Source organism: Corvus hawaiiensis, chromosome 30, assembly GCF_020740725.1.
Source record: "Corvus hawaiiensis isolate bCorHaw1 chromosome 30, bCorHaw1.pri.cur, whole genome shotgun sequence".
In the NCBI taxonomy this organism is placed as follows: Eukaryota; Metazoa; Chordata; class Aves; order Passeriformes; family Corvidae; genus Corvus; species Corvus hawaiiensis.
The window spans coordinates 9,624,413-9,651,693 of NC_063242.1; the positions used below are offsets into that span (position 1 = coordinate 9,624,413).

Sequence of the window (27,281 nt, forward strand, 5' to 3'; positions counted from 1 at the left end):
TTCATTTACTTACTGTCCTTTGAACAGGATACCAGTTTGTCAGGTAGACACAGCATCATTGTCATTCCAGAATGAACTGGAGGTGGGATATGGTGCACATGGCAGAATACTGGTTGGGAAGAGGATGTGCCAGCTGCTTTTTCAGATGGGCTTGTGAATCTCATATAACCATTGCTTTCATCAGCAAGATGGGAAACCATGTGTGAAAAGCCAGTGATGAAACCCAGGTAACCCTGATGACCTAATTCTATAATCTGATAATTTTCCTGCCTCATATTTCCTTTTGAAATTGAGATTTAATTAGTAACAAAAAATAAACTTCCAAAGTGCATAACTTCATGCAATGTATATTCTCTTATTTTTTTGGAAATGTATATTGAAGGTTGGATTCAAAATGGTTTTACATAATGCTTTTAAAAGTGTCTTAGTACACTTTTTATCTGTAGGAATGCAAAATCATATTTTTTATGTCAACCATGGATATATTAAAGAATAGCTGCAATGGCATAGACTCAAATTCTAAATAATTCAGCTCATGCTGAAATGTTTCAAAAGAGTTAGCAGCTTTCTAGACTGGCCCAGTAGTGCTGGAACCAAGGATGATGTTCACCAGATTTGGGAAAACTTTTCCTAACTTGCATTTGGAAAATTTTGCTCATAACATATTACCGACTTCCTCATGAAAAAATGATTCACCATGATTTCCCCTGAACATGAGACTATCAGAGCAATGGTGGGACCAAGAGAGGAAAAAAAACAACTAAATGAAAAACAGAATAAAAGGTATGTCTTAGTGACACTGAAGACCATGAAACCAGCATCTGAACTCCCAGTGGCATGTTAATGGTCATAAAATCCCTTTCACAGCACAAGCAAGCAGGATGATTTTTTAATGTGTATTTTTACTATCCATTCATTGGGTTAAATTGACATTGGCTACCAAAACTTGACTGAGATGAAAGGTTTAAGTGTTTTTCTGCTTCAAGAGGCTTTTGCATCAAACTGAATTAAAGTGTATGGTGGCTGTGAGCTCTGAGATACAAAGTAGCTGATAATGTTTGTGAAGAGTCTTAAAAGTTTTATTGCTTTGACCAACTTTTAACCATGATATTAAATAAGGCCTTTATTAATTTTTTACTTTTATTTGGGATTACATCACAATTACTGTCACTTTATTTCTTAATCTAATGCACACCTAAACATGAGAAGATGAATGATTCTAGATTTTAATTTTGTGTTCCAAATCCGCCACTTTAGCTTCTCAGAATGTCAGATCTTGCTTTCCTTTTACCCAGAAGCTAGATTCATATGTATTTTAAATGCCATAAGGAACTGCTAAACCAGGCACATGATTTCCTATGTAAAATTTGTCTCCTTCCTGCTAATAAAGAAAAATAAAGTATGTCAAGGTATAATTTTCCTTCATTCTCTTCATGTATTTTATCCTAAGAGTATAAAACAATCCCTGTGACAATGAGCAGGAGTAAAGAGACTTACCAACCGAGGAGTTCCCTAAACTCAGGCCTATTTGTGTAATGTGCTGTATCCTGTATAATTAATTTTAAGTCCACTTTTGTAGAATAGAGCAGCTTTAATACAGTGGTGAAGGGTGCCCCTAACACACTAATTCTAGCCCCTAATACAATAATTTCTACCCACTAATTTCTAGCTAAGGAATTCAGGCAGTCTCTTATAATGTGGAAGATTAATTTGAACCTATTAGGGTTAAAAAGGGAATTAAATTCAGGTCTTTCATTTCCTCTATATATGCCTCAAAAGCCAGCACATCTCTTGCTGTTCTTTAAAAGAAAATTTGTAGATGCTAAATGTCACAACAGGGCTGATTTTTGCCATTCTGTAAGTAAAGGGGTTAAGGAGGAGAAGTGACTTCTTCTCTCCTAACTGCTAGGATATGGAGTGAGAGAGAAGAAATGCGAAAGCTGTGGGTAATAGAAAATTTGTGTTTGGAAAGAATGGATCTAGGCAATATGTTTACTTTCAACTTAGGTTTTTAAAAAAGCACTTAACTATGTTAATATACTTCAATAAATGAATAAAAAAATGATGGTGGCAAAATAATAAAATAGTCCAACGGTTCCAAGTTGGCTGAAGACTTCTAAGCAGTAAATTTCCAAAATTTAGGGCATTTTTTCAGCTTTTTGTTAAAATTCTGCATATCAGATACCAGAAATTATAAATTATAATAGATTCTTTTAGTTGCATTCGTAAATATTATTTTAATATTCATACAGCTGATCAGCCTTATGGAGCCCTAGGTGCTGCAGTGTCTCCAAAGTTACACTTTCTGCCAGCAGTAAGGATCTTGAAACTAAAGATGCAGGTAAAGTTTTTGCAGTAAAGGATAAAAGTTCCACAGCTTTCTAAATTCTTGCTTCAGTCATATACGGGCTTTAAGAGGTTAAGAGAGAAGCAGAAGCAGAAGTAGAAGCAGGAGAAGCAGAAGCAGAAGTAGAAGCAGAAGAAGCAGAAGCAGAAGCAGCAGAAGAAGCTGCAGAAGAAGCTGCAGAAGCAGAAGAAGAAGAAGAAGAAGAAGAATGCTTTTAGTGGATTTTGCAGCTCTTTGGTAACACAGCTGCTTTTAAGAACACGAAACTAACTCTTCCCTACAACTGTCCTGAAGTCAGCATAAGATGAATTTGATTCACACAGATTTCATGACCTGAAGACACCAATAGAGCTGGGGGAGTTTTTTTCCCATGGCTTACAGAGGAAAAGTTGCTTTTTTTTCTGCTCTAGGACAGGACCTTGGAAACATAAGTATTATTCAGTCTGCTTCATCCTTTATTCAAATTTACTCTCAGGATTATAGAATGCAATGAAGCTGCAGTCCAAAGCAATTAGGTATGAATGATCCATCAAGAAAACTTAATGTAACCCAGCAAATGACGTTAAATTAGATTTTTCCTGATCTTAATTATGTTGGAAGCAGAGGCAGTATACACAAGGATCTTATTTCATGGCATGGTGCTTATTTATAACAATTCTTTAGAGGAAAAACCCAATGGTTTCCTAGTAACAGCAGTGACTGATGTACATATAAGCAGATCGATCACAACTTCTGAGAGAAAACTTGCAGTACTCAGCTAAATGAAAAGAGAAAAAAAGGAGGAGAAGAGATCCAGGGATAAGCTCTAAAAGCTCCCTTACTGCTGCTTATTGGGAGATGTTTCTGTTTCAGATTTGGAATGCAAATTCTTAACCAGAAGGCAGGTGCCAAGCCTTTTTCTTTTCTAAACGAAATAAAGGTCACTCTTTTCTTTTCCAATACAAGAATTCAAGGGATTCTCATCTGATGTTCTTTGGTTAGAGCACTCATCTCTGATGTACAAATCCTGTATTAAAATTCCCCTCTGCCTGTGCGTAAGGCTCGACATTACAGTTTCTGTGGAAAATCAGCTGAAAATGTTCCCTTTCTGCTCTGCACCCACACTGCTGTTCACTGTCCCTCAGTCGCGCCACTGAGACTGAAAAGCTGCTTTTCAGACTGAAGCACTTTGGTCATCCAGTTTGCATGAGCCCTGCAAATCTCTGTACTGGCAAAGCTGAGGAGCAGGAACAAGCAGCCAAGGGGAAGAGATGGCAGGTTTTTTCTCAGGCTGATTTCTCTGGCAGATGGTTTGTTTGGCGAATGATGACCTGGGAGCAATGTGCCACCAAATGCCATCGCCACCAGACTGCTCACAGCTCTGATGCAGGAGCACTATTGAAACCCTGTGACTAAGCTTTTCCTGAACAAGATCTAATAAGTTTGTTTCTGCAGTACACTGATTAAAAATTAATAGAACCAGAGACTCCTGTGTTTCAGCTTCTGTTGCAGGCCTTTAATTACCTCATATGAGATAGCCATTAGGTAAAAATAAAGACGTTTGCAGCTGCGCAGCAAGCTTTCATCTGGGATTTCTTAAGCTCTGAACAGATGACTTTACAAGCAAAAGCATGTAATTCTAATGCATTTCTTTTTCTAGGTAAGAATAATAAATGTATTTTCGAAAATAAAATCTGACATTTCCATTTCTGAGATTATGAGCACAAAATTGAAGTCATTAAATTAAAGCCAATTGGATATCTTTATCAGTATTATGTTCTGTATTTGGGAATCTCTGAGACTTTATGATTGCAAGAGATCTGCAATTGCTATAGATGTTTCTATAAATGCTATAGAAAAACATGCCTGCTCAAAAGAAATTTCTATGAATCAATCAGTGCAAGCTAAGAATAAATAAAGTGAATCACTTGTTCCATTGTAAAGCAATCGTTTCTTTTTAGAAATATTAATTGGAAAATTCAGTTGTTCACAATAAACAGAACAGTCTGGGAAGCAGGCAAACAGAGACGATGAAATTTTATCACTGCACAAAAGGATAGTGCAAGAAGGTAGAAAAAACCCAATTAGCTAACAGATGTTTCAGGAATGAAATGTTAGGAAGAAGGAGTTAGTTCTGTATTGTTTCCTCACACAATTCTCACTGGACAATATAAATGCAGCCTTTGAGCCAGAGAAGTCCCCAAAACCAGTACCAGTCTTTAATCTAGATTCGTGTTCTCTGAGGACTTTCCCAGCAGCAGTGAAAGCTCCTATTTATACCAGAGGAGGCCCACGGACTGCACTGAGGATACTGCTTGAATAGGGAAGCTTGTCTCAAAGTGCTTCAACCTCTGATATTCTTTGCAGCATTTTTGTTAAGACACAGGAGAAAGTGGGAAAGGGACTGTAGTTATGTATTGAAAGCCCACTAGTGAAAATTAAACTCTTACTGAAAAGAACTAAATTATTACCACTGCTTGTTTCAGATAGAAGCTTTTATCCTCTAAGAGCTTTTGTTGCAAAGAAAGAGACTCCATATTTTATTCTGGATAAAGAAAACATTTCTCCAAAAAAACCTCGTACTTCAGTCTCAAATCAGTTAAGTGGCTATTATTGCATCAAAAAGGATACTTTCATTTAAGGCAGAAAATAAATGATTGCTGCTATCCTATTTATAAATTGATACTGGTTAAAATTCTGCCAACTCTATTGAATATACAGTGTGTTCTATTGAGCTACTGATGACAAAGCAGCTTTTCCTTTTCTGCTGTTAGATGATTGGAATAACTGAAGCAAAGTTTCATAGCAGGAGAAACCGCTACAAAGCAAAACATTTATTTTGCAGTAATGATGCGGTTGGATTGGAAGGGCATTAATTGGTACAGCAGTTATTATGCTGTCACTCACAGAAAGATGCAATGGAAGGGAGCAGATGGAAACTGAAAAATAGCAAAAACTACATTACAGCTTATTGATTTCCATATACTTATTGAAAGTGAAACTGTGGGCCTGTTTCAGTTCCAAATAAAGAAATACAAATTTTCCTTTGAATTTAACTACAGTTGGAATAAAAACGCCAGGGAGCACAGCTGGGCTCCAACTTTCATATATTCTAAAATAATTTTGGATTTCATTTCATCAAATATATATATCTTTCTGAAGGGAGAAAGAATATCAGGAAATCTAATATTTGAGACAGATTTTTAAGAAAATGGTTTAGTTCATTTATTAGAAATACTTTTGAATAAAAATAATTTAAATTGATAATAGAATACATAGAAAATATATAAAGAGGGTGAGTGACAAAGTGTCACCCCCCCCATTTAAAAATATTTCCTTTCCATTCTTGATTGAAAAACATTTTCATCTTCCTTAGAATTTGAAATAAAAATAGGAACTTTTTTGCTGTACTGCATCAAGATTAGTAAGTACTTGAGTAGCTATATACTTGTTACAGAACCCTATCACTTTCCACAACTGGAAGACTATTATTTAACTTAAAAGTCTTTGGCATTGTCATTAAGTTTTTCTCTAGAAAAGAAGGAGCTCTACATGTGCATGCAGAAGAGACTGCAGGATTGCCAGTTTAAAACCACTAAATTTACAATAAGTTAAATTTTTGAGTACGAAGAAAGAAGTTTTCAACATTCCAATGTTGGCACAAGAATTCTGGAGTTTCATGAAGAGCATGTCAATATTTTGAAATACAGAAAAATAGTTTCAATACCTACAATGTGATTTGCTTGTAAATATTATGCACAGGAAAAATGAGCATTATTTTGTCTGTACCCCTACCTAAAATAGCAGGCATTTAAAAGGAGTACCTTGAAACATGTAATTAAAGCCAATGTATTGACTGGAGGCCAGGTCAGCTTAATTGCTGTTGTGTTTTTCTGGGAAGTGTTTTTAAATACTTGCTGTCCTGCTGCACTTAACCTGTAAATCACCTGCTTAGAGTACCACAGGCTGATGTAGCTCTTGTGGTAGAAATATTAGAACATCAACCACATCTTTCTCCAAGATGAGTAGGTTTATCTTGCTGTTTACTTTTAATTCGTTTCCATTAGGATTTTTTTCCTAATAATGCATTTATGTGTCTATACAGGGAGGGGACAGACATAAATCCCTACTACCTAATATCTTCACCTAGGAGAGGGAAAAGTAAGTTATTTACACATCTTGCATTACCCAATAGCCCTTTCCCTTTTTGCTCATAATCCTGCAGCCAAAATCTGACACATATTTGGAAAAACTGATCTGTTTTACATATTACACCTCTTTGACTTGTGCTCTTCTATTTATTTTCTATAACTGTAAGCCTGCATGCCTGAACTTCAAGGAGATTAGGTCAAAGAAAGTGGACCAGTAATTTTTGTAGTTTTGTGCTCTGAGCCAATGTGCAGGTAAACACAATAAGCTTGTACTTAGCTCTCTTATGTTGTCTTCCACATACAGACCACAGCAGTCCTTGCACAGATTAATTCATTTTGCCTTTGCAGCTTTTTACACTTGTGCTAATGTTGTAGTACTAAACCAGCCTTCTCTCACCCTCGGCCCTGAGTCCAGCTCTTTAACTATGCCAACACAGTTGAAGGAGGCTCAATCATGTTCCCACTTGACACAAAATTAGGCTAAGGTCCAACTTTGCTTCAAAACAAACATCATTTTCCAGATGAAGGCTCTCAGAAAGAACAATTTCTGAGTTTGGTTTCATGGATTATACAGAAGTGAAATTTTCTGCAGTGATACTTTGAATTTTTAGTTTATTGATTTTAAAGTATTTTTCAGGGAACCCTGATAGCCTGGCATTGAGCAGCCCCATCTTGCAAACCAAACTATTCCATTTTGCAATACTTTCTTTTCAGCCATTTTTCTTGTGAGAGAAAAAAAAAAATCCTCTATTTCTTTTCTAAATCAGTTAAAGAAAGCATTGAGCTTCTCTTCCTGACTCACACTAAGTCAGGAGAGTTGCAGTTTTCTCTGAACCATTACACAGATGATCCAAAATTTGTGTGTATGGAGAAGTGACTATGGTCAAGGATTTTGTTTCGTACTGAAAGATACAGGCATCACGACCTTGAAGAAAAGCTTTTGAGAGGATATGTGGGCAGTTTAATACTAAAATGTATCAAAATGTCAGCAAGCTAATTAACAGCAAATAAAATCTTGAATGAGTGCCCTAACAAAGCTACCTTAAAAGGCTGAGTACTTTGTCCAAGGTGGCAGCATCCCTGGCCTAATTTATCCTTTAAACCACAGGCTCATTCGACCAGAAACTAATATAAAACCTAATATAAAACATCTCCACATAAGTTGTAAAATCGAGGTTTATAATGAGAGTATTAGCTGTTTCTGAACTTGTGCCTGTGCCAAGTAAATTTATTTCATTCACCACAAAAGTAAACAAAGACTAAGTATTTTTATACATAATGCATACAGTTTCACTTTACTATTCAAGCTCAAAACTCAATGAACTTTTAAAACAGAAACTTCACAAAATAGACATTCCATGCTGGTAACACTAAGGAGAAAAAAAATAAAAAGGGAGAGGAGAAATTTCTGCAAGTGACAATTTCCTTCACTTCAAGGAACATTTGAATGAGATCCAATTGCAAAATGCAAGAAATAAGAAGAAAAGAATGCTCTGATCCTAAGTGTGTATGGGAAGGGCTAAAGTAGGGGGAAGAGACAACAGCTAAGGAAAACTCCAACAAGAAAATTATTTTAGTGTTTATTTTTTGTTACGGAGACATAACAAACCAACAAAAGACAATACTCAGAAAAACTAACCTCTGCCTGGGATAATTGAAAAGTAGGAAGAATACAAAGCTAGTGAAAACAGAAACAAATGTGAAGGATAGATAAAATTGTGTGGATTGAATTACTTTTTCTTAAATAATTTTATGCTGTGTCTAAGTAGGCAGAGGTCCACACTTTGCTGTCTGCTTTCAACTCCTGGGTAGAGCATAATGTCATTATGACAGCCAGCTGATGGTTGATCTCTCAGCAGAAATAGATTTGGAGTATAATTTTCTTTTACATCCTTTCAAAGTACATTTACCAGAATAATTTAAAGCTGGTAGCTATGTATGTAGTGTTATCATCAAAGTGTTCACTTTTCCCTTCCTCAAAATGTTTATGTTGTGTTTTTATTACAGCCAAACTAAATGCTCAGTCAAAAGAGAGATTTTGTCAGATAGACTGTTATAAAATCAACCTCTAAATCTATTAGTGATGTAACAGAAAGCATCTTACTGAAAAATTCAATGCAAAAATGCAAATTTATACATTGCATATAACTTTGATGATAAGGAATATGTCACTGTTAAATATTTATTGCATTTCAAATCATGTTGACATTTCCCCTTGGATACACTATTCCAGAAAATACTATACAGACCTGATGAAATTCTACTGATACTACAGAGATGGAGTGAAACAGTGAATTTGTAATTTAATATTAGAGTATCTAAAGTGAAATGAAGGAAAAAAATTACTTACATCCATAAAAAGTGTGTAGTGTGGAGATAGTACACTGCCTTTGAAAAGGGGCTGACTGATCAGCAGTGTTAAATCTTGTGGCTGTTATAATTCTGCTGATCTTTAGTGTGGCCAGTATTTCCTTGCCTGGTAGTATTTTCATTATAAACACTCCATTCACAAAGATTTATCACTAGCCTATAAAAAAATTGCCATAACATGAAACTCAGCACATGAACTCTGAGAACAAAGTCAGAGAGCAAATTTGGTCTGACAGGATGGACGGAATATGTTTTTCACCACATTTTTATGTAAGTAAAATACAGCCTTGATTGGGAAAAAAAAAATAGAGAAAAAAATTGGCAGGCAGTATAGTTTACATTGCTTAACACAGGGAAAAATGTGAATGAAGGATTTATGCCAGCTTAAATTGATAGATATTCTACAAAAAGCTATATTTAAAAGACAATTTTATTATGCGAGTATAATGTGAGAAATATATACATATAAAACATAAAGTCTAAGACATTCAGGTGGTACAGCTGAGCCCTTCCTTTGGTGCTCCCAGGCAGTTTCCTAGCACACGTGAAGAGCCAGGGAAATAGGGAGATAAATGCTAGCAAAACTAACCCTTATCAAAAACAAACACAAAAAAGGCAAATCAAAATGCAAAACATGTCTTATGCACGTTCGGTTTTCACTGTGGAGTCAGATATGCTCCTCTTCTGGGCTGCTCAAAGAGGCAGGAATGCCTGGCTGTTGGAAATGGTCCTGAGGTGTAACAGGACCATCATTTTAGCATCAGCTGTGCCAGAGATTACCTCAGCAAATGGTTGCACTGCAGACTCAGTCCTGTTTGAGCCATGCTAGAGTTTCTCGCTGCACAAAAGCAGCAAATATGTTTTTAATCATATTCTTCTACCTCTGTTAAAGAACTCAGAGACATCCCATTACTGCACTTCCCTAGAGGTATCTGAGGACAAAGTGCTGTTCAAACTGTAGACAATGTCCTCCAAGAACAGGAGAAGGTCTTGGACTCTGGTAAAGTGCCTCTCCTTAAAAGAATTTTGTATTTATGTTGTAACACAGGGAATTAGTCTTGCTTATGTGTATTTTGCTGGGAAGGGAAGGAGGAGGGTGGTTTTTGGGAGGTAAAAACATTTCCCAGTTTGATAAAATGAGTTATTTTAACTGACTAAAGATTATCCATTTTTTTTCTGCCACCAATGAGAAAAATTCAGAGAAGATCTCACATTAATATATGCAGGCATGAAACACAGCGTTCAGAATGTCTACCTTTCAAAATCTACTTTTTTACCTATACATTAAAAGTATTTATTAAACCATTTGTTATTCAGATTTAGGCTATGAAATTACTTTCTATGAAATTGTCCTTAGAAATATTCCTTAGAAGACCTTAATGTTATTTCAAGCTGCAGCTAGATAGTAATAGTAGATGCCATGTAAAAGTGAAATATTGTATTAACTGATAATTAGCTCTCTGGCAATATTAAAAAGTTTCCTGAAACATTTGAAGGCAGGAAGACCTCTCCACCAGTTCTAAAGGAGAAAGGAATTTTTTTAAAAAGTGCCATTTGAAATTATAGACTGTCATTAATAAGACTTGAGACCGCAGGCACAGTACACAAAAAATACAGAAATGGATTTTATGACATGTATTTGATGTCTATTTTGAGGTATTAGGTAGTAGCCATTGCAAGTGATTGAAGAGTTTATTAAATGGATGGAAGAAAAGAAAGGTTTCTGTCTGTACTGAGTGTAACAGCACTCTGAGTTCTTTTTTTCCTTGCAGAGATTGCATATATAAAATATGTGGCAATAAGGCAGTTCACAGAGGCTAAACAAATTATTTTCCTCTATAATTTATTCTCTAAAATAAAGAAGTTTATTGATTTTTAGATTATATAAGTTTAATTGGAATAAAGTAGATATCTAAAACATCAATGAAGCACTCAGGAAAGTTAATCCATTTTTCATGACTCTATAAATAATTTCTTCTAGCTGTAAAAGCCTTCAATTACCCACCAGGAAATCAAAAACAATGGCTCTAATTCACTGAAGGATGCAAGTGATGTTCTTTTGCTTTTTTTTTCCCTGAAAGGGAATTCACTGTGATTCAGTGTGAACAAACTGTGCCATTTTTATCAGACTTGTGTAACAGTAGAGGAAATGAGTGGAGGTAAATCTGGTAGAGGTGTGTCAAAGAGTTTGATCTGCTTGTGTCTGGAGATAGGAGTCCCTTTTCCTTTACTTTCAGACAACAGAAGAAACAGCTTAAGCCAAAGCACTTCCTTCCATACCCACCTCCCCCCCACCCCCCACAACAAGCAAATAAACATAATATGAAAACCAATGGTAATAGCAAGAAACACTGAAATTACCACCCATGTGTCTTCCCTGGAAATTCATTATTAACCCTGTAAATATTCTGTCCTGTGTTTTTCTTTTTTCTGCTCCTCAGCTGAAGATGGTTTTTTGTTAGTACTCCTTTTGTGGCCTCTCAAATGGCAAAAGCTGTTTGAGCAGCGCAGCAGCAGTCCCTTCAAAAGATTTCCTTAATTCCAGCTGCTGGGAAAAGTCCTGACAAACCCAATTGACTGATCTGCTGAAGCAGGAAGGGGTAGAGAACTATCCCCTCTAAAATGACATTCCTCCTGTCCTATCTCACTGCCTGTTAGTTGTTACTAAAGCAAGCTGGGAAATGACAAAGAAAAGTGCCCACAGCGCAAGACAATAAGCAGCAATCATATCCAGAATGTGACATGTACGAAGTAATTACACTCCATACAGACATTTACAGAAAAGTGTTACATTAAAGCAAGGCACTTTACTGATGGTGATTTTGCCATTGGCTTTAACTGGAAAGAACTGCGACACAGATTTTAAACTCATTATGAAAGTCTGTAGTTGTAGCACACAGGTAAGAGACGCTGAGGTGAACAAAGATGAATTAGTCTTCCAGAAGGGTTGAATGCTACAGATATTGGTGTTGGGCAGCAGTTTAGCTAACAGCAAGACAGATGGCACGGAGCCATCAGCAGTAGAAGAGGAAAGAAAAGTAATACAGAGGACCCACTTCACAATTCCTGAATGAAATCTCTGGAATTTCTTACATATAGCTAGACCATCCAGTGCTCCAGTCATTTTCAACTATTGGCAGTCTCACAGTGGCACGTGAAATCCAGGAACTGCAGCTCAGACACAAAAAAGATTCAAACCAGCTTCCTCCACACAGCTTGCTGCCTTTTGTGCTATTATTTTTCCTTCCAGTGCCTGTTATAGCAGAGCAGCATATAATGTGGAAGCACACAATATGAGACAGTATTCCTGAGTTACGGTACTACTTCTCCATGAACACTGCAAAAATTATTACCTTGCATGTAAATTTTTAGGTTTACTAGTACAGCTCTAAAAGGAGGGAAGTAAATAATAGAATACAAGTGGCTTTCTGGCTGGACAAAAAAATGGGAATTTAGAGAGCTGGAAATCAGCTGTGATTTAAAAGGAAGGTAAAGTATGAAAGCAAGAAATGACAAGCCTGCAGGCACCATATCTGGTGAAACATGATGTCATACTTTTACACTAAGGCAAAATGGCAGCTTGCAAAACTGTGCTGTATGAAGTACTGGCTTCAGGTTGCAAGAGTACAGCCAAACTAAAATTAAAAATATATATAGTCACTATTTTAAGAGTACAGTGAGGACAATTTAAAGGGGAACAACTAACAAAACAAATAAAAAACTCAACCCCCCTGAAAAATAATTTCATAAAGCAAAAGACTTTAACCATTTTTTCCAATTTATGTCTTTATAGCCTACTCCTCCCTGGAGCAATAATAATTAAAAATTAGAAATTGTGAGGACTTTTACTCATCACTTGTTAAACAGAATGAAGCAGTAATGTGTATTCCTCAGCTGAGTCCTCAGGCTGAGGTGTGAGATAACTCTTACAGAACAGGTATGCTCTTAACAAAATATAGATGGGTATTTATGCCAACATCAGAAAAAGAACTAAAATCTTTTATGTTATAGCTCACACCAGTGATGACTGCACTATCCTGATTATTCAGGACACTGATTCTGCATCACAAAATCACCATATTTACATGCCATTGCAAGAACTTGCAGTGAAAATAATTTTCTTTATATAGTCTTGCAGCTGCAGACATGAGCGCTATTAAGGCAAGAAGAGGGAGCATTCCACGATTCTTGGAGAGCTTTGTCTTTCACATGATCTTTCCATTCTTTTAAGATTTTATGTTTTCCTTCATAAGTGGGAGAATGGGATCCAGTTAGCTACTTCTTCTTATGTCTCTCTGCAATGAATATTTAATGAAATACAGCAATGGTTACAGAAGCTTCTAAAGTAGCTCAGAAATTGATGTACTACCTCAAAATGTCTGCCAGTCAGTAAAACAATACCTGGTTTCATAAATTCACTTTGAAAAAACAAGTATTTTTTGCCTTTTGAGAGCAATCATATACTAAAAAAGGAAATTTTCCAGGTTGTGAAATCTGTCTGTCCATTTACCTTGGAGGATAATCAGGAACTGAACTTAAAATGGAACTGGGGAACTATCTAAATTTTAGAAGATATTCAGACCTGCTGCTGAGGGCTGTGAACCATATGCTTTGTGCCTATAAATGTGTTTCTCAGACAATACCTGGGGATTTCAGCAGAGGCAACGAGCAAGGGGAAATCCAATTTTTATGTCTTTGGTAGAATGACTAAATAGCAATGACTCAGGCAACTGGACCATCATGATCCACTACAGACTCATCCTATCCCTACTAAATTGTTACTTTAAGAGCAAAATTAAGGAAGCAATAGCAGCAAGGAACATGCTGGAAAACGCAACGATGCTGTTTCTAGAAATTATTTGTCTTCATTTTAAAATTAACTGTCTTGAAAAATCAGCAGATACATATATTACAATATCTTGAATTTCCTTCCCCCCCAAAAGTGAAGAGAAAAGGAAAGGAAAGGAAAGGAGAAAGGAAAGGAAAGGAAAGGAAAGGAAAGGAAAGGAGAAAGGAAAGGAAAGGAGAAGGAAAGGAAAGGAAAGGAAAGGAAAGGAAAGGAAAGGAAAGGAAAGGAAAGGAAAAAGGAAAGGAAAGGAAAGGAAAAGGAAAGGAAAGGAAAGGAAAGGAAAGGAAAGGAAAGGAAAGGAAAAGGAAAGGAAGGAAAGGAAAGGAAAAGGAAAGGAAAGGAAAGGAAGGAAAGGAAAAGGAAAGAAGGAAAGGAAAGGAAAGGGAAGGAAAGGAAAGGGAAGGAAAGGAAAGGAAAGGAAAGGAAAGGAGAAAGGAAAGGAAAGGAAAGGAAAGGAAGAGGAAAGGAAAGGAAAGGAAAGGAAAGGAAAGGAAAGGAAAGGAAAGGAAAGGAAAGGAAAGGAAAGGAAGGAAAGAAAGGAAAAGGAAAGGAAAGGAAAGGAAAGGAAAGGAAAGGAAAGGAAAGGAAAGGAAAGGAAAGGAAAGGAAAGGAAAGGAAAGGAAAGGAGAAAGGAAAGGAAAGGAGAAAGGAAGGAAAGGAAAGGAAAGGAAAGGAAAGGAAAGGAAAGGAAAGGAAAGGAAAGGAAAGGAAAGGAAAGGAAAGAAAAGAAAAGGAAAAAGAAAAGAAAAGAAAAAGAAAAGAAAAGAAAAAAGAAAAAAGAAAAGGAAAGAAAGAAAGGAAAGAAAGAAAAGAAAAAAGAAAAGAAAGAAAAGAAAAGAAAAGAAAAGAAAAGAAAAGAAAAGAAAAGAAAAGAAAAGAAAAGAAAGAAAAGAAAAGAAAAAAGAAAAGAAAAGGAAAACCTCTACAGGACATGCTGTTTTATGTGACAGCACCTTTGTAAGAAGTGGGGTGGAGGAAAAGGAAGCATTAGCTTAGTATTTTAACTTTGAACTGAGTAAAGCAGGCAAATAGCATTCTTTGCTAAGTTTAAGAACACTGGCACCATCTGACAGAAAGCTTTTCCACCTTTCCTCAAAGTAGAATGTGGTTTTTGATTTACTGAGATCACCTTTTGATCAAAGACTTCACATCTACTGTAGTCCCTTCTGTGATTTCACACAAAATCCTTTCCATTTCTTTTGATGCCCTATTTTTGCCTAACTAGACTTAATATGCACATATCTTTAACTTACCAACTAGAAGCTATGAAACCAGTGAGGGTAATTTCAAATTTTGGTCAGTATCAAATCACTAAGACGATCTGTCCCTTGCTCAATCCACCTGTGATGTAGTAGGAATAGGGCTGGGAAGATTCCAGCTTTCTAATCTTTCCACCTGGAATGTCATGCAGAGGGTAAAACACTCTTTTCATTATTCTGTGGTAGCAGCAATCACTGTGCTGCTATCTGCTCTACTCCTTGATGCTCAAAGGTAAAAGCACATGGATGGAGTACAGTCCTTTTTAGTGACAAAAAGGAGCACCTCTTCAAAACGAGCCTCTTTTATTTTCCTCCCATTAGCATCATCTTGTAATGGCTCTAACTCCTGCCTAACTAGAAACAACTAGGAAGCAGAGTTATTATAGCAGGACTTGTCTGTAAATTAAATGGTAGTAAATGTGCATTTCCAAAGATAGGTAGACTTGGTGATGATTTTTTCAGATTTTGATGGCTGATATAAAGTATTGATTCGAAGTTTGTTTCCTGTGTCTCTCTATAGTCTGCTATTTAATTTATTTCTGTCACTATATACAACATTTAATATTATATATTAAGTTAGGAAGGTTGGTTTTGTTCTTAGAAAAAACAAAACAACAAATAACAAAACAACCCAAACAACCCCCCACCAAAATTATTTGCAGATGAGAGTCTTTTACAATTTGATAAATGATAAAAAAGAGATATAGTTGAATTTTAAAATTTTGAGAAATATTAATATTAAATTAAAATAATATTTTAAATTTGCCCCCTCCAAATATTCCAAATAATTTAAATACTGTCAAGCAATAGATGATGGAAAATTTTTTGATGAGAAGATCAGATATAACTTTTCTAGGGATTCATACAACCCCTATTTCCATATTTCCGTATCATGTTTTTTAAGTTCATCAGCAATATCATGCATAAATATTTTCCATTAAGCATTAGAGACTGATTTGCAGAAAATGTAAAATTTAATATCACGAGTCTTAGAAATATTGTAGTAGATCTTGAATGTTTTTAAAGTTCACTATTTTACTATTTTTTACATAAAAGGTAGGATTTATTTCTAAGTTGGATTAATTTCATACACCTAGACTGTCTAAGGTAAAAAAACCCCTCTTTCTCTACTCTACTTGTTCCTCAAGAGCCCATACATTTAAAAGGGGACTTGATAGAAAAGGATGCTTTATAGAGCATATACTAAATATTATTGAGGGAAATGAAGAGAAATATATGGAAGTATAGCAAGCTGTGACACACCATTAACCATTTTATCACCTGTAATGTGTCTTGCTGGACTCCTTTGGCTGTTTACCTGTCCTAGAAACTCTAAATAAATCCATTTTTTTTAACTGGTGCTTTATCAGCTGGAATACCATTGCTGCTTAAAAGATTTTAATATCTCAGCTCCATTTATCACGGCTGCTGTCATGTCACAGCACTTAGCAGAACATCCCACTGTCATATGAGAAATTAGCACACCTGCTGAAAACTGTGAATATTAATTGACTGTATCACAATGTAAATTTTTTTCATGCACCAGAAAAGTGTATAATTTGGATATAAAGCATCTGGATGAGAACGACCTGGTCTGACCTAAAAACTGGAAATTTTTTCCCCAAAAGATTTAGTTTCCTGATAGAACAATAGTCCATTATATTTCACATTCAGTTGTACTTTTTGCCAGACCAAGTTTTGCTGAGAAATAATTAGTCAAAATCCTTTTCTTGTTTAAACATTCTTGATGCGCTGAATTAGTTTTTTTCCCCCATCACCAAAACAACACTGAAGCAGAGCACAGCTTTTTGTGCACCCAGGCACCACTCCAAGCTCCATCACTGTTCAGATATCAGCTGCAGCCATGCAATTTCACCTCCTTCAGGGGATTGTTCCTGAATGCCACCGAAATGGCTTTGGGTTTTGAAAGCAAAGGCTGATTTGGGCCCGAATGCCTCAGTCCATCCCTGCTGAAGGCTCAGAGCCCCATCGTGCTGCAGCCACACCTGGTGACCGTGTGTGTGCTGGGGTCTGTTGTTTGCAGTGTGACAGCTGAGTACCGGGCCAACAGCATAAAAAACCTCCTCAGCCTCATTCAGTAATTGGGGCTCTGGCTGCAGCTTCACAGAGCTGCAGCCAGTTTTCCTTACACTGTCCACTGCCCAGATAATTGGTGTGACATTTCATTTCTCCCTTTGCCGGGAGAAGACGCTCGGGCAGAAAGTTCTCTCTTCCAGCCCGTGCCTCCAGCCCTGAGTAAAAAGGGCAATTATGTTTCATGGTTCAGAGGCTGACACCTTTTCTAGGCTGGTCAAGAGCAACCTTCCCCTTCTCTATCACCCTGCTGACAATGAGACACGATGGAAAAAGAGACTGAACGTGTTTCCTGCAAATTCATGCTGTTAGGTAGTTACACACAGAAAAAAACCTGCCAGTTGGCTAATTAGGGATGATGCCTGTGGTGCCTTTCCTTCCTGCCCATTCTGATGCCTAAGCAGAATTTCTTGCCAAACACGTGGCCTGTAGGTTTAACTATTTCAGATAAACCAGTGGATTAATACTGACCTTATAGGCTAGAAATTGTGGCTCTATTTGCTGTTTCTCCCTTTGTCACTTTTGCTCTTTGTTATCCCTTGGGGAATGGAACAGCTTATGTCACTGCATTTCAGTTTCATATATTGGTTTATATCTTGAGTTTCTGAGAATTTTAATCTCTCTTTCACTTTAGGAGAATCTCTATCTTCAAATACAAATGTAAGAGACTACAGAAATTCTGAAAACAGATTTAAATATTGAACACAAAAAGATATTTTAACGTTATACATTAGATTTCAGTCACAAGAAGATTCGTTGGATGTGAAACTGCCATAGTACTCCTTTTTTTTTGGCATTCACTGGCTGCAACAGAAGAAAATGACTATAACTTCAACAAGACAACAGATTCAACCCAGGTAAGAAACTTAAGAATATTGTTCCAATTGAGCATTTTTTACAGTCAAGACATCATAAGGGTGATGTGATACAATTAAATAAATACATAGCACTTAAGGAGTATCAACTTTGTGGGAGCTGCTGCAGTATTGTAGTTCAACAGATCACTTGCAACTTCCCTCAAATAAAGAAAGAAGAAATTACAGGAAAGGCTTTACCTTGTAAGCTACTATAAAATGTAGAAAGACAAGCTACATTCACCAGAGGGCAACCCAGAACTTTCCACCATGGTAAATATTCTATTTTATAAATATTTATTTATATAAGTCAGCTATAGTCAGATTCTCTAAAGCTCATGAACAGAACAGCAACAAAGATGGCAGCTAAGCTATTTCCAAGTGAAACAAATTGAGAGCATCTCAGAATAAAAAGAAAGACCAATAGGAAATGCCTCTAAGGTTTAAAACAGCATAGCAGCATTTAGAGCCTTTATTTTCTTTATTGTTGCAGATATCTGTAAGAACAGATGGTTTCGAAAAGATGTGTTTCCATTTAGGCTTCTGCCGTACTGTATTTATGAGAATGCATAGTCACAAGACATATGCCACCTGGCTTTGAGCTGTGATTCACTCAGCAGAACTGCATTAGGTGAAAATCTTTTGCAACACTGAAGAAATTGCTGGAATTTTGCAGGAAAAACAGTCCTGCAGTTTGAAGCACTCTACCCTGTTTCAGTAAGAATAACTATACCTGATATTGTGTTCAGAAGAAAAAGTAAGGAAGAAGGTAGAGTAAGTGGTTCTTGTAGATTGAGGAAGTAGCTTGTAACTTGGTTCTCATAGTCAAAGACCAAGGGAAAAAAAATCTCACAATCCATATCAGTAGCGAGAAGAAATGAGCTTGTAAACTCATGAGATCTAGTCCCAAAGTCTCATCTCTAACCACAGATCTAATGCACGATCCATAAAAGTTACTTCTTCCCTTCTGAAAAAATACATTTCACATACAAATGTAAGAGACTACACAAATTCTGAAAACAGACCTAAAATATTGACCACACAAAGATATTTTAACCTTATATATTAGGTCTCAGTCACAAGAAGATTTGTTGAATGTGAAATTGCCATAGTACTCCTTCCACTACACGTGGCTTGACATATGCTCAGTTGCTTATTGTTATTCTTTATATCTTATGGTTATCTTCTTTATATGCAGAAAAGCCCTAAGTGCATTTTAAAGCCATGCTGTGTTTTCTCCTTTCAGCCAGAGGTTTTGAGTGATGCTTTGTGGAATCTATTCGTTCTGTTTGAGTCCTAGAAAAGAGTGGAAGGTGACAGAGAATTAATCAAAGACTTCTCTTTGCATTAATCCACTCAGGGGCTGATACGCAATTTCTAAGGGCTGAAGCACAGAAAGCTACATGAAGTAGCTGCAAGATTAGTTCTGGATGGATACAACCACACTACTGACAGAAATAAGCAAAGAGAGAGAGAAGTGACCAGTTATTTGAGTCTCAAAACAAGCTGCCAATAATGCTCCCTCCCCTCTCCTGCCCAACATTCCTCGCTGGGAATCTTGTGATCACAGCCAATTCATGGTTTTGGAAATATGTAATGTAGGAAAAGAAGGTTTTAAATTTCTGTACTCTAATGAAAGTTAAAATCTAATGACACATTTAGACAAGCACAGAGTTTCACCACTGTCTATCCCACATACTTAGTGCTGTGGCCTACAGCGTCAAGGAAAGCTAACTGTTGGGGAAAGCAAAGGAAGCTGGAAAGGTTAAATACAATAAAAAACATCCATTACTTATCAAAGAGTGAAGACTCATCCTTCCTTCTAGTGAAACAGCTAGAAATAAAAATTTATTTATTCTGGTTGATTTCCTCAGTCTTGCAAAAGATTTCTGCCTAATATGACTGTGAAACTTGATGAAGCACAGCTCAAAAGGAGGAAGATGTACAGATGTTTCTGGTCATTGTTAAATGTACTTAACCACATTCAGAAATGAAGAATGTTTTCACTTAAGAAATACTTGAAAACGTAATTCTTTAGAAGCTTAGCTTGCAGGAAAAGTGTAAACACTGTTTTGAGATTCAGCAAAGAATACAGCCATTCTAAAACAAACGAAAAAGGCCAAGCCCTGACTTGTTTCTATTTTAATACCAGATAAATGTACAGACAACCTACACGGAGTTTGATAGGTAAGTTATTGACAAGGTGATTTGCTTTGACTGATCAGCTGTATAGGCAAGTCTTGGCAGACTCTGGGCTTTGGATTCCTTTCTAGATACATCACACAAGTTATATGCTTTCAAGGAATTAGGTAATATCTTCCCAAGAGAGGTATACATATTATTAAACAGTTGTGTTCTCATATAGAAATTCTTTAATTTTTTTCCTCAGTATTCTCCCTATGAGCTGGGAAAAGCTCAAAGATACGTTAGGAAAGAACATAGAATAAATCTACTATTGAAGGGCATCTCTCTTTAAATGCAGGAAGACTTTTAAAAATAAACTGAACTGTATCTTCAAACTGTTTTCAAAATGTTCATTTATTTGCTCAGACTTCCAGCATATACAACAACTACTGATGTATCTCAGACTGATGTATTTTGTGGGAATCTTCAGAAATTGAGGAGAGCAGTTGCCTGTATTTCACACAACCCACTGAACGCAAAGGAACACCTTTTATTGACTCAGATACTACATGATCAGACTACTAGTGTAGGTGCAGAAGTTTGTGTTTATAACAGCATCAGCTGCACTCTATAATACCTTTCCATCAGGAATAGGCTAAGGAGAACGGCACATCTGAGATAATTCTGGGAATTTCACTGGGGGGAAAAAGGACAGTCTGAAAAAATTTATACATCTGTGTGCTAAATCTATGCTGTTGCTGTACATTGGTTCAGCTGGCAGCTACCCAGGGATCCAGTTTAATGAAGACTCCCTCGACACAGAAAAGTAACAAAACGGAACCTCTTACTCTTTCCCTGCCAGCTCTGCTGGTTCAGGGAAGAGACAGTGCACTGACAGTGCTACAGTTCAAGCTGCCATTTTCCTAACAGGTTAAATAGTGAGCATGCTCAAAGATTTGTGACCATACAAAAAGAATATTTGCTGTTACTCGTGGTAATTCCCAAGATGCTGGTCACTGCCTCGACGAAAAGACAAAGGGCTTGGGCTCCCTTTATTTCTGTGTTTCCCCATTCCAAATCACCACTTTTGGTGGCATTAAATTTACCAAACCTTACTCACACAAGCTGAAATTGCATGGGAGTATGGTTTCTTCCTGTAGGCTTGTTTTTAAAGACAGCAGATTCTGTGCTGCAACTTCTGCTTATGTCAAGGATACTTTCAGATCCTCCCATTGTGTATTGTACTGAATAGCAAATTTTAATTCCCTGGCTCTGAAGCCACACCATGTTTAGTTAGATCCATTTAAAAACAAGAAGAAGCTCTAGAAAGTGTTCTGTTTTTTGTCACACGACATAGTATTCCAATTTAAAATGTGTTTATGTTTCTAGGACACATTTTCTCACCCAGGCATACACAGATTCATCCATCATGCATACTCCCAGAAAGATGTTAAAAAGTCTGAAAATGCCTTTAATAAGGAGGACATTTAAACCCACCATTTTCCAGTATTAATAATGAGAGATAATTTGGCCATATGACATCAGATATCGCATAAAAGTACAGACTGACAGCACAACAAGATTTATTTTTTACTCTACCATTTAATAAGAAGAAGAGCAATTAGAATGAGTTGTGTAATGGAAAGTAATGAATGGTAGCATAGCTGTTTTCCCCCCTACATACTTGGCCTCAGAATAACTCTGAAGCAGGAGCACCGTATGGCTACACATAAAAACAAAATGCTGCAGCAGAGACACTGTCTGCTAGCAAAGCCCCCATTCAGCAACTCATGTGAGAACTTCACAACAACTAAAAGAAAGACTATCATGCTAAGAAATTAAAATGATTGCTTTCATGCTCTGTTTTCCTGAATTTAAACCAAAACATACATTTGAATTTAGACTTACAAACTGTAGAAGAAAGACATTTTTAAAGTTCTGAAGGTTTCACTAGCAAATTAATGTCTCCACCCTGCTGTTATGCTAAAATTATGGAAAAGGAACCCAGCGCTGTAGGTTTAATATTGCTAAGGAAAGAGCAGTTCTCCCACTGTCAGGCCAACATGCAGAACTATGATAAGCCTGCTCTAAGAAATGCTTACTTTCATGTAAAAATGCACAGTAAATAATTTCTTCAGGAAAAAGGAATTTGTCCTGCACTTTAGACCATCACAAAGTCAAAGAGAAAAAGGAAAGTATAAAGATGTACATTGGAAAGTTCCTCTAACACTAAAAATATGTACAGACATGAGACACAGCCCATCTCAACAGATACTCTTGTTTCAATTAGCTGAATGGTCTGGATGGAATTTTGTTAGACCAATAACACTAAAAACTCTGCTCCTCTGTCACAACATTTTAGCAAGAACAACCTAACTCCTCTTGTACAGTATCCTTGTGCTAAAGCATTCCTTTGAAGTTTCCTCTTTTCATTGGGAAGGGGCAGACAGAAAAATGATTTGAATGCAGTCATCAGCACAATTTTTTTCAGTATCCTGGAGAGACCAATCCAATCAAGTTCATGAATTAGTGTGATTAATAATGATTAATATGGAATCAAAGTAGAAGTTGCAGAAGTTTTTGCACTGTAGTATTTCTATAGCTATGTAATAGATCTAATTTGTGGTTCGTAAACGTATTTGTGTACACTTACACACACAAAAATCTGATATTTCCCCCCTGGCTCAGCCAATCCCACTTTCCTTTAAAGATCTAGTGCCTAATGGCACTAAGATATGTCTGGAAGAGAATTTATGTCACTGACTTTAACTGTGTCTATGGACACACCTAAGTAGTCTTGTAACCATTGTCCTTTCTGACCACAGAATGGCATTAGGTCTACAAGCCAATTAGTTTTACCAAGTTAGCCTTTAGGAACTGTTTCATACATTGTTCTGATGGCTAAGATATTTGACATTATCTAGACTTTAGGACCCTGCCTTACTCATGAGCAGTTGGGAGCAAAGGAAACAGCGAACACTTACTTAATAAAGTCATCTTTAATGAAAAGCTTTAGTAGTGGACTGAGACCAGCTGAGCTGGTGAGGAGGAAAATAAAATCTCTGAGAAAAATATAACCCTCTTAAATATGAGAATGAATAGTCTACCTCATTGCTAGCAGAAGTAATGTGATAAACTATAGACTAAGAAGCTATACTGATCCTGCATTTTCAAATGCTCATCTCATTGCACTTCTACAGCCCCTGGTAGAGGTTATTCCTTCTTATTCCCATCAAAAATCACAGAATTTCCACCCAAAGTAAGCATATTTCAGGTCTGACCTAATACTGGCCTTTTTCCATTCACAGAAAATCTGAAGTCTCCTGAGAGCAAGAAACATTTTCTTGCAGTGACACAGACTTCTTTGCAATTCAGTGGCAATAATGACAATAAACACAGCTCCTAGGGTCCTTTAATAGTAGTCCATTGCACCGTACTGTGCATGGGACAGTGAAACTAGAATGCCTCTTAAAGGTGCTCAGCTAATTTCAGCTAAAATGTTCCTTTTTCTAGAAATAACTCATATCTACTGGTCTCATGGTGAGTAGAGAATGTCCCTGTCCTTTAAGTAAAATCTATGTGCTTTTGTTTCAAGCACTTGTTTCAGTCAACTCAGCAGTATAATAAGGGTGCGCGATAAAAACCACTGTTCTCATTATATGTACTCTCTATATTTTTGTCTGAAACCACAGAGATGTTGATGACAGGTTATGATTTTATGACATTTAGGAATATATCGTATCATCTCACTGTAAGCTTATATTTAGAATGACAGAAATACAAATAAAGTAAAATAATTAACTGTTTCTTGCATGGCTATTCAATGTGAACAACCAAAAATAGTACACTTAATATGAAGAAAATGTTAAATGTTAAGACAAAATTTGCACATAAATGAGCATGATTATTCCCACATTCATTTACCCCTTCATCTGAGTCCTTCACTGCAGTACTTTTCTATTTCCTCTTTAAAAGGGTTGAATGTGCTGTGACAGTTCTAAGGTTTGTCTTTTTTAGTTTTATGCCACTGTCTTTACCTGAACTTTCCCATACACAGTGATAGCTTTTCCTAATCAATGGACAGAATCATAATTCTGTAATGTGTTATATTTATACTACCAGGAAATTACAGAAGAGATCAGTGGATCATGAGTCTCAGTTGATAGTGAGGACATACGTTGGAGGTCAGTAGGACTTTTTCTCCTTTCTGCTAGGAAATTTCAGGTGTAAAATAAAATAACAAAAGTATTTAAACCAAAGCTGATTAATGATCCAGATGTTCACTAAAATCTATGCATGTGATCTAACCCTTTAAGAATGATTACAGATAAGGTAATTTGTTCACAGACACAGTTAGTTGCTCTTGTCTGATAATAGTGCTTAATCTCCTTGGCCTGTTAAATGCAATCCTGAAAATAATAAAGTGTCTATCACCAGAAAATATACTAACAAAATATCAAGTGTCTGTACAGAGGGCCAAAATTGATTTTGATTGTTGTTTCTAGAAGAAAATGCAAGATAAAAAATGTGAACTAAATCAAAGCAAAATTATAAGAGGCCACTCATAAATGTACTCTTATTTCAACAAACAAGAAAATGATGCAATATAATGTTAGTCTAGTCAAATATAGATGCAGAATTGAGTTAGTTTATGCATGCACTGTGAGAAAATAAGATTATGAGCAGATATATATCACACAAAAGTTTTCCAAGTTCAAAAGCAGTTTTGAGTAAACTTTCTTATAATTTATGAAATTAATTTTACTGTAAAATGAATAAATGTAAATTTGAGTCAACCAATCGAATTATATTCATGAAAAACACTCTTTGCCTAGATTTTTTTTCACTAAAATAAAACATTTTAGGAAAGTAATATAATTTCCAACTGTCAATAGTGTGTTAAATTATTGGATTTTAGTGACTGTACTTCTCAAAGTATTTGAAAATGTGATCTGTGGCCACTCTCTCATAACATAAAAGCAATAAAATCAAGTCGCTCAAACAGTTTGGAAGATTTATATTTAAAATTCTAATTTACTGGAATAAATCCCATAATAGTTTTTAACACCCAAAACCTTCTATCAAAATTGATCTATTTAATAGTGTCTTAAAAAAGCCAATTTCTTCTTTGGGCACGGTCTATATTATATACACACATTAAAAAAAAACTACTTAGTATTTAGATAATGAATATAAAATGAACATCCCTGATGTTCTTCTTTTTCCTAAAATCTACACATATACTCCGGAATATGTTTTCTGTTTTTGTCATTTTTGGTTTGTAGAGTTGTTAAATTAAATTTCCCATATTTCAGTACACAGATACCATGTTTCTAGAAGCATTGCACATACAGATAGATTTGACAGATAAAATGCCTCACCATTGTTCTCACCAGAAGGCAGAACATAAGTTTTTGTTCCTTCCATCCTGAAAGAGGCTGTATTATTGTCACTACAGTGCTTTTATTAACATTCCAGGGCAGAGAACCAGATACCTTTTTTTTTTTTTTTTTTTTTTTTTTTTTTGAGCCACTGTAAAATAGAACCTCATCTTCTTCCCTCTTTATTTTCCATAGGATTACAAGAGTCTGTGATGCACTTCCTCCTCTTGGTCAAATAAATAAGAGACTATATAGCCCTGCTACAGTCTGATCACAAAGTAAAGTTGCTCACTGTTAGTATCTATAAGATAAGCTGTAGGTACAGTGTACTGTTTTTAAGCAATTAGTAATCAGAAGAAGGAAGAGTTAAATGCATTTCCTCTTTCCCCTAAAATGCTCAAGCTCAAGACCAAACTGAAACTCTACAGCCATGAAAATACAGCAGTTATTTAAAACAAGCTTAAATCCTGGCACACAGCATCTTTAGTGGGAGGGACACACTATAATACTGATTATTCACTTTTTGGAAAGTGATCTTTCCTGATAAGAATCTCAGATAGGATCCTTTCTCTCCCACCCTTCCACCCTAAGGTATCTGTTATTTTCTGTCTACTTCTGGCTTCTTGAAAGGAAACAGATTTTCAAGTAAAGCGATGAACCTAAGATTTCTCATTAATAAAAGATGTGTTAATAGTAAAAATGAAACAGCAAAACAATTAATATTAAACATTTCTTGAGGAATCATAATAAAAAATTAAATAATAATTATTTGCTTGACTTCAGAATCAGACATCAGCAATATTTAATGAATAACCCTTTATCTCAGTCACGTACTTAAAAATACAATGGTGCTTTTGTATAATATTTTTCCAAATCATCCTGTTTCTCAGTGAGGAAAAAAAAATAGTTTCAGAGATAAAAATGCTATTCCAAAGAATTTCCACGGGACCATATATACCACTCTCTTCCATAATAGAAGAAACTGTTTTATGTCTGCGCCAGTTCAGTGATCCTGCTTCACAACATAAGCTTTGAGAACTGAGAAAAAAAGGTTATCACAGAAAACCCTAATTAAAAAAAAAAAAAAAAAATTCCCACAAAATTTTTAAAATATTCAGATTTTCATTAACACAGTCTGTAAAAAACACCCCATAGATATGGGTATCTGGCACTACTCACATTGTTTTATGAAGCCTTTGCTGAGACACATGGTCTCGAGAAGTACTGAGAGCGTTTTTGCAATATTTAAAGTACTCCTGTACCAACACTATTCTCATAGCTGGTGCGAATTCAGGGCACTTATCTGCTTTCCCAGGAGTCACACCTTCAGCTTGCATGAACTGCTATAATCATATCAGTATCAGTCCTGACTTCTATTTAAGGACTTAAAGCTTCCAGAGCCCCAAGGAAACATACCTCCTGCAATATTGAGGAAGCAGTAATCTGCATCTGGAAAGCAGACTGACTGATTTAGGCCAATTTAAATGTTAGATGGTTCAGAGCCAGGATCCAATTACATTTTTATTCCAAAACTTGTGTGTCAGCTCTTGCATCCCTGCTGGAGATCTAGTTGTTGAACACTGACCTGTGCCCCACAGCTGCCACAGCAAGGAGAAAAATTCAAAATGGAGATTTGGGTCATGGTGCCACTGAGGCACAGATGCATCATTTGATGACACAGACTGAATCTAGATCAGGCCTCAGAATATGAGCTCGTTTACAGTGAGCAGGTGAGAACACACAGCAGGGTGTTCGTGCTGGCCTTGAACTTGGCATTATGCCAGTGACTGGAGACCAGACAATGCCTGATTTGTTATAATGTCCAAAGGATATCTAACCTGACAAAAAGTTTGCCTTCACAAAGCTACCTATC

At 36.2% G+C, this 27,281-nt stretch overlaps 1 protein-coding gene across 2 annotated transcripts in view; it reads right to left on the bottom strand.

Moving 5' to 3' along the window:
* DOK6 (docking protein 6) overlaps positions 1 to 27,281 on the bottom strand; it is a 261,564-nt gene that overhangs the window by 12,051 nt on the left and 222,232 nt on the right. The window contains exon 8 of one of the 2 annotated variants that reach the window (XM_048289557.1): positions 18,341 to 19,199. The exons of the other annotated variant lie outside the window; for it this stretch is intronic. Within the exon in view, the coding sequence (XP_048145514.1) occupies positions 19,180 to 19,199 (20 nt within the window). The 3' untranslated portion in view covers positions 18,341 to 19,179. Of the gene's footprint in view, positions 1 to 18,340; positions 19,200 to 27,281 lie in introns of those variants that run through there. 2 annotated transcript variants of the gene reach the window in all.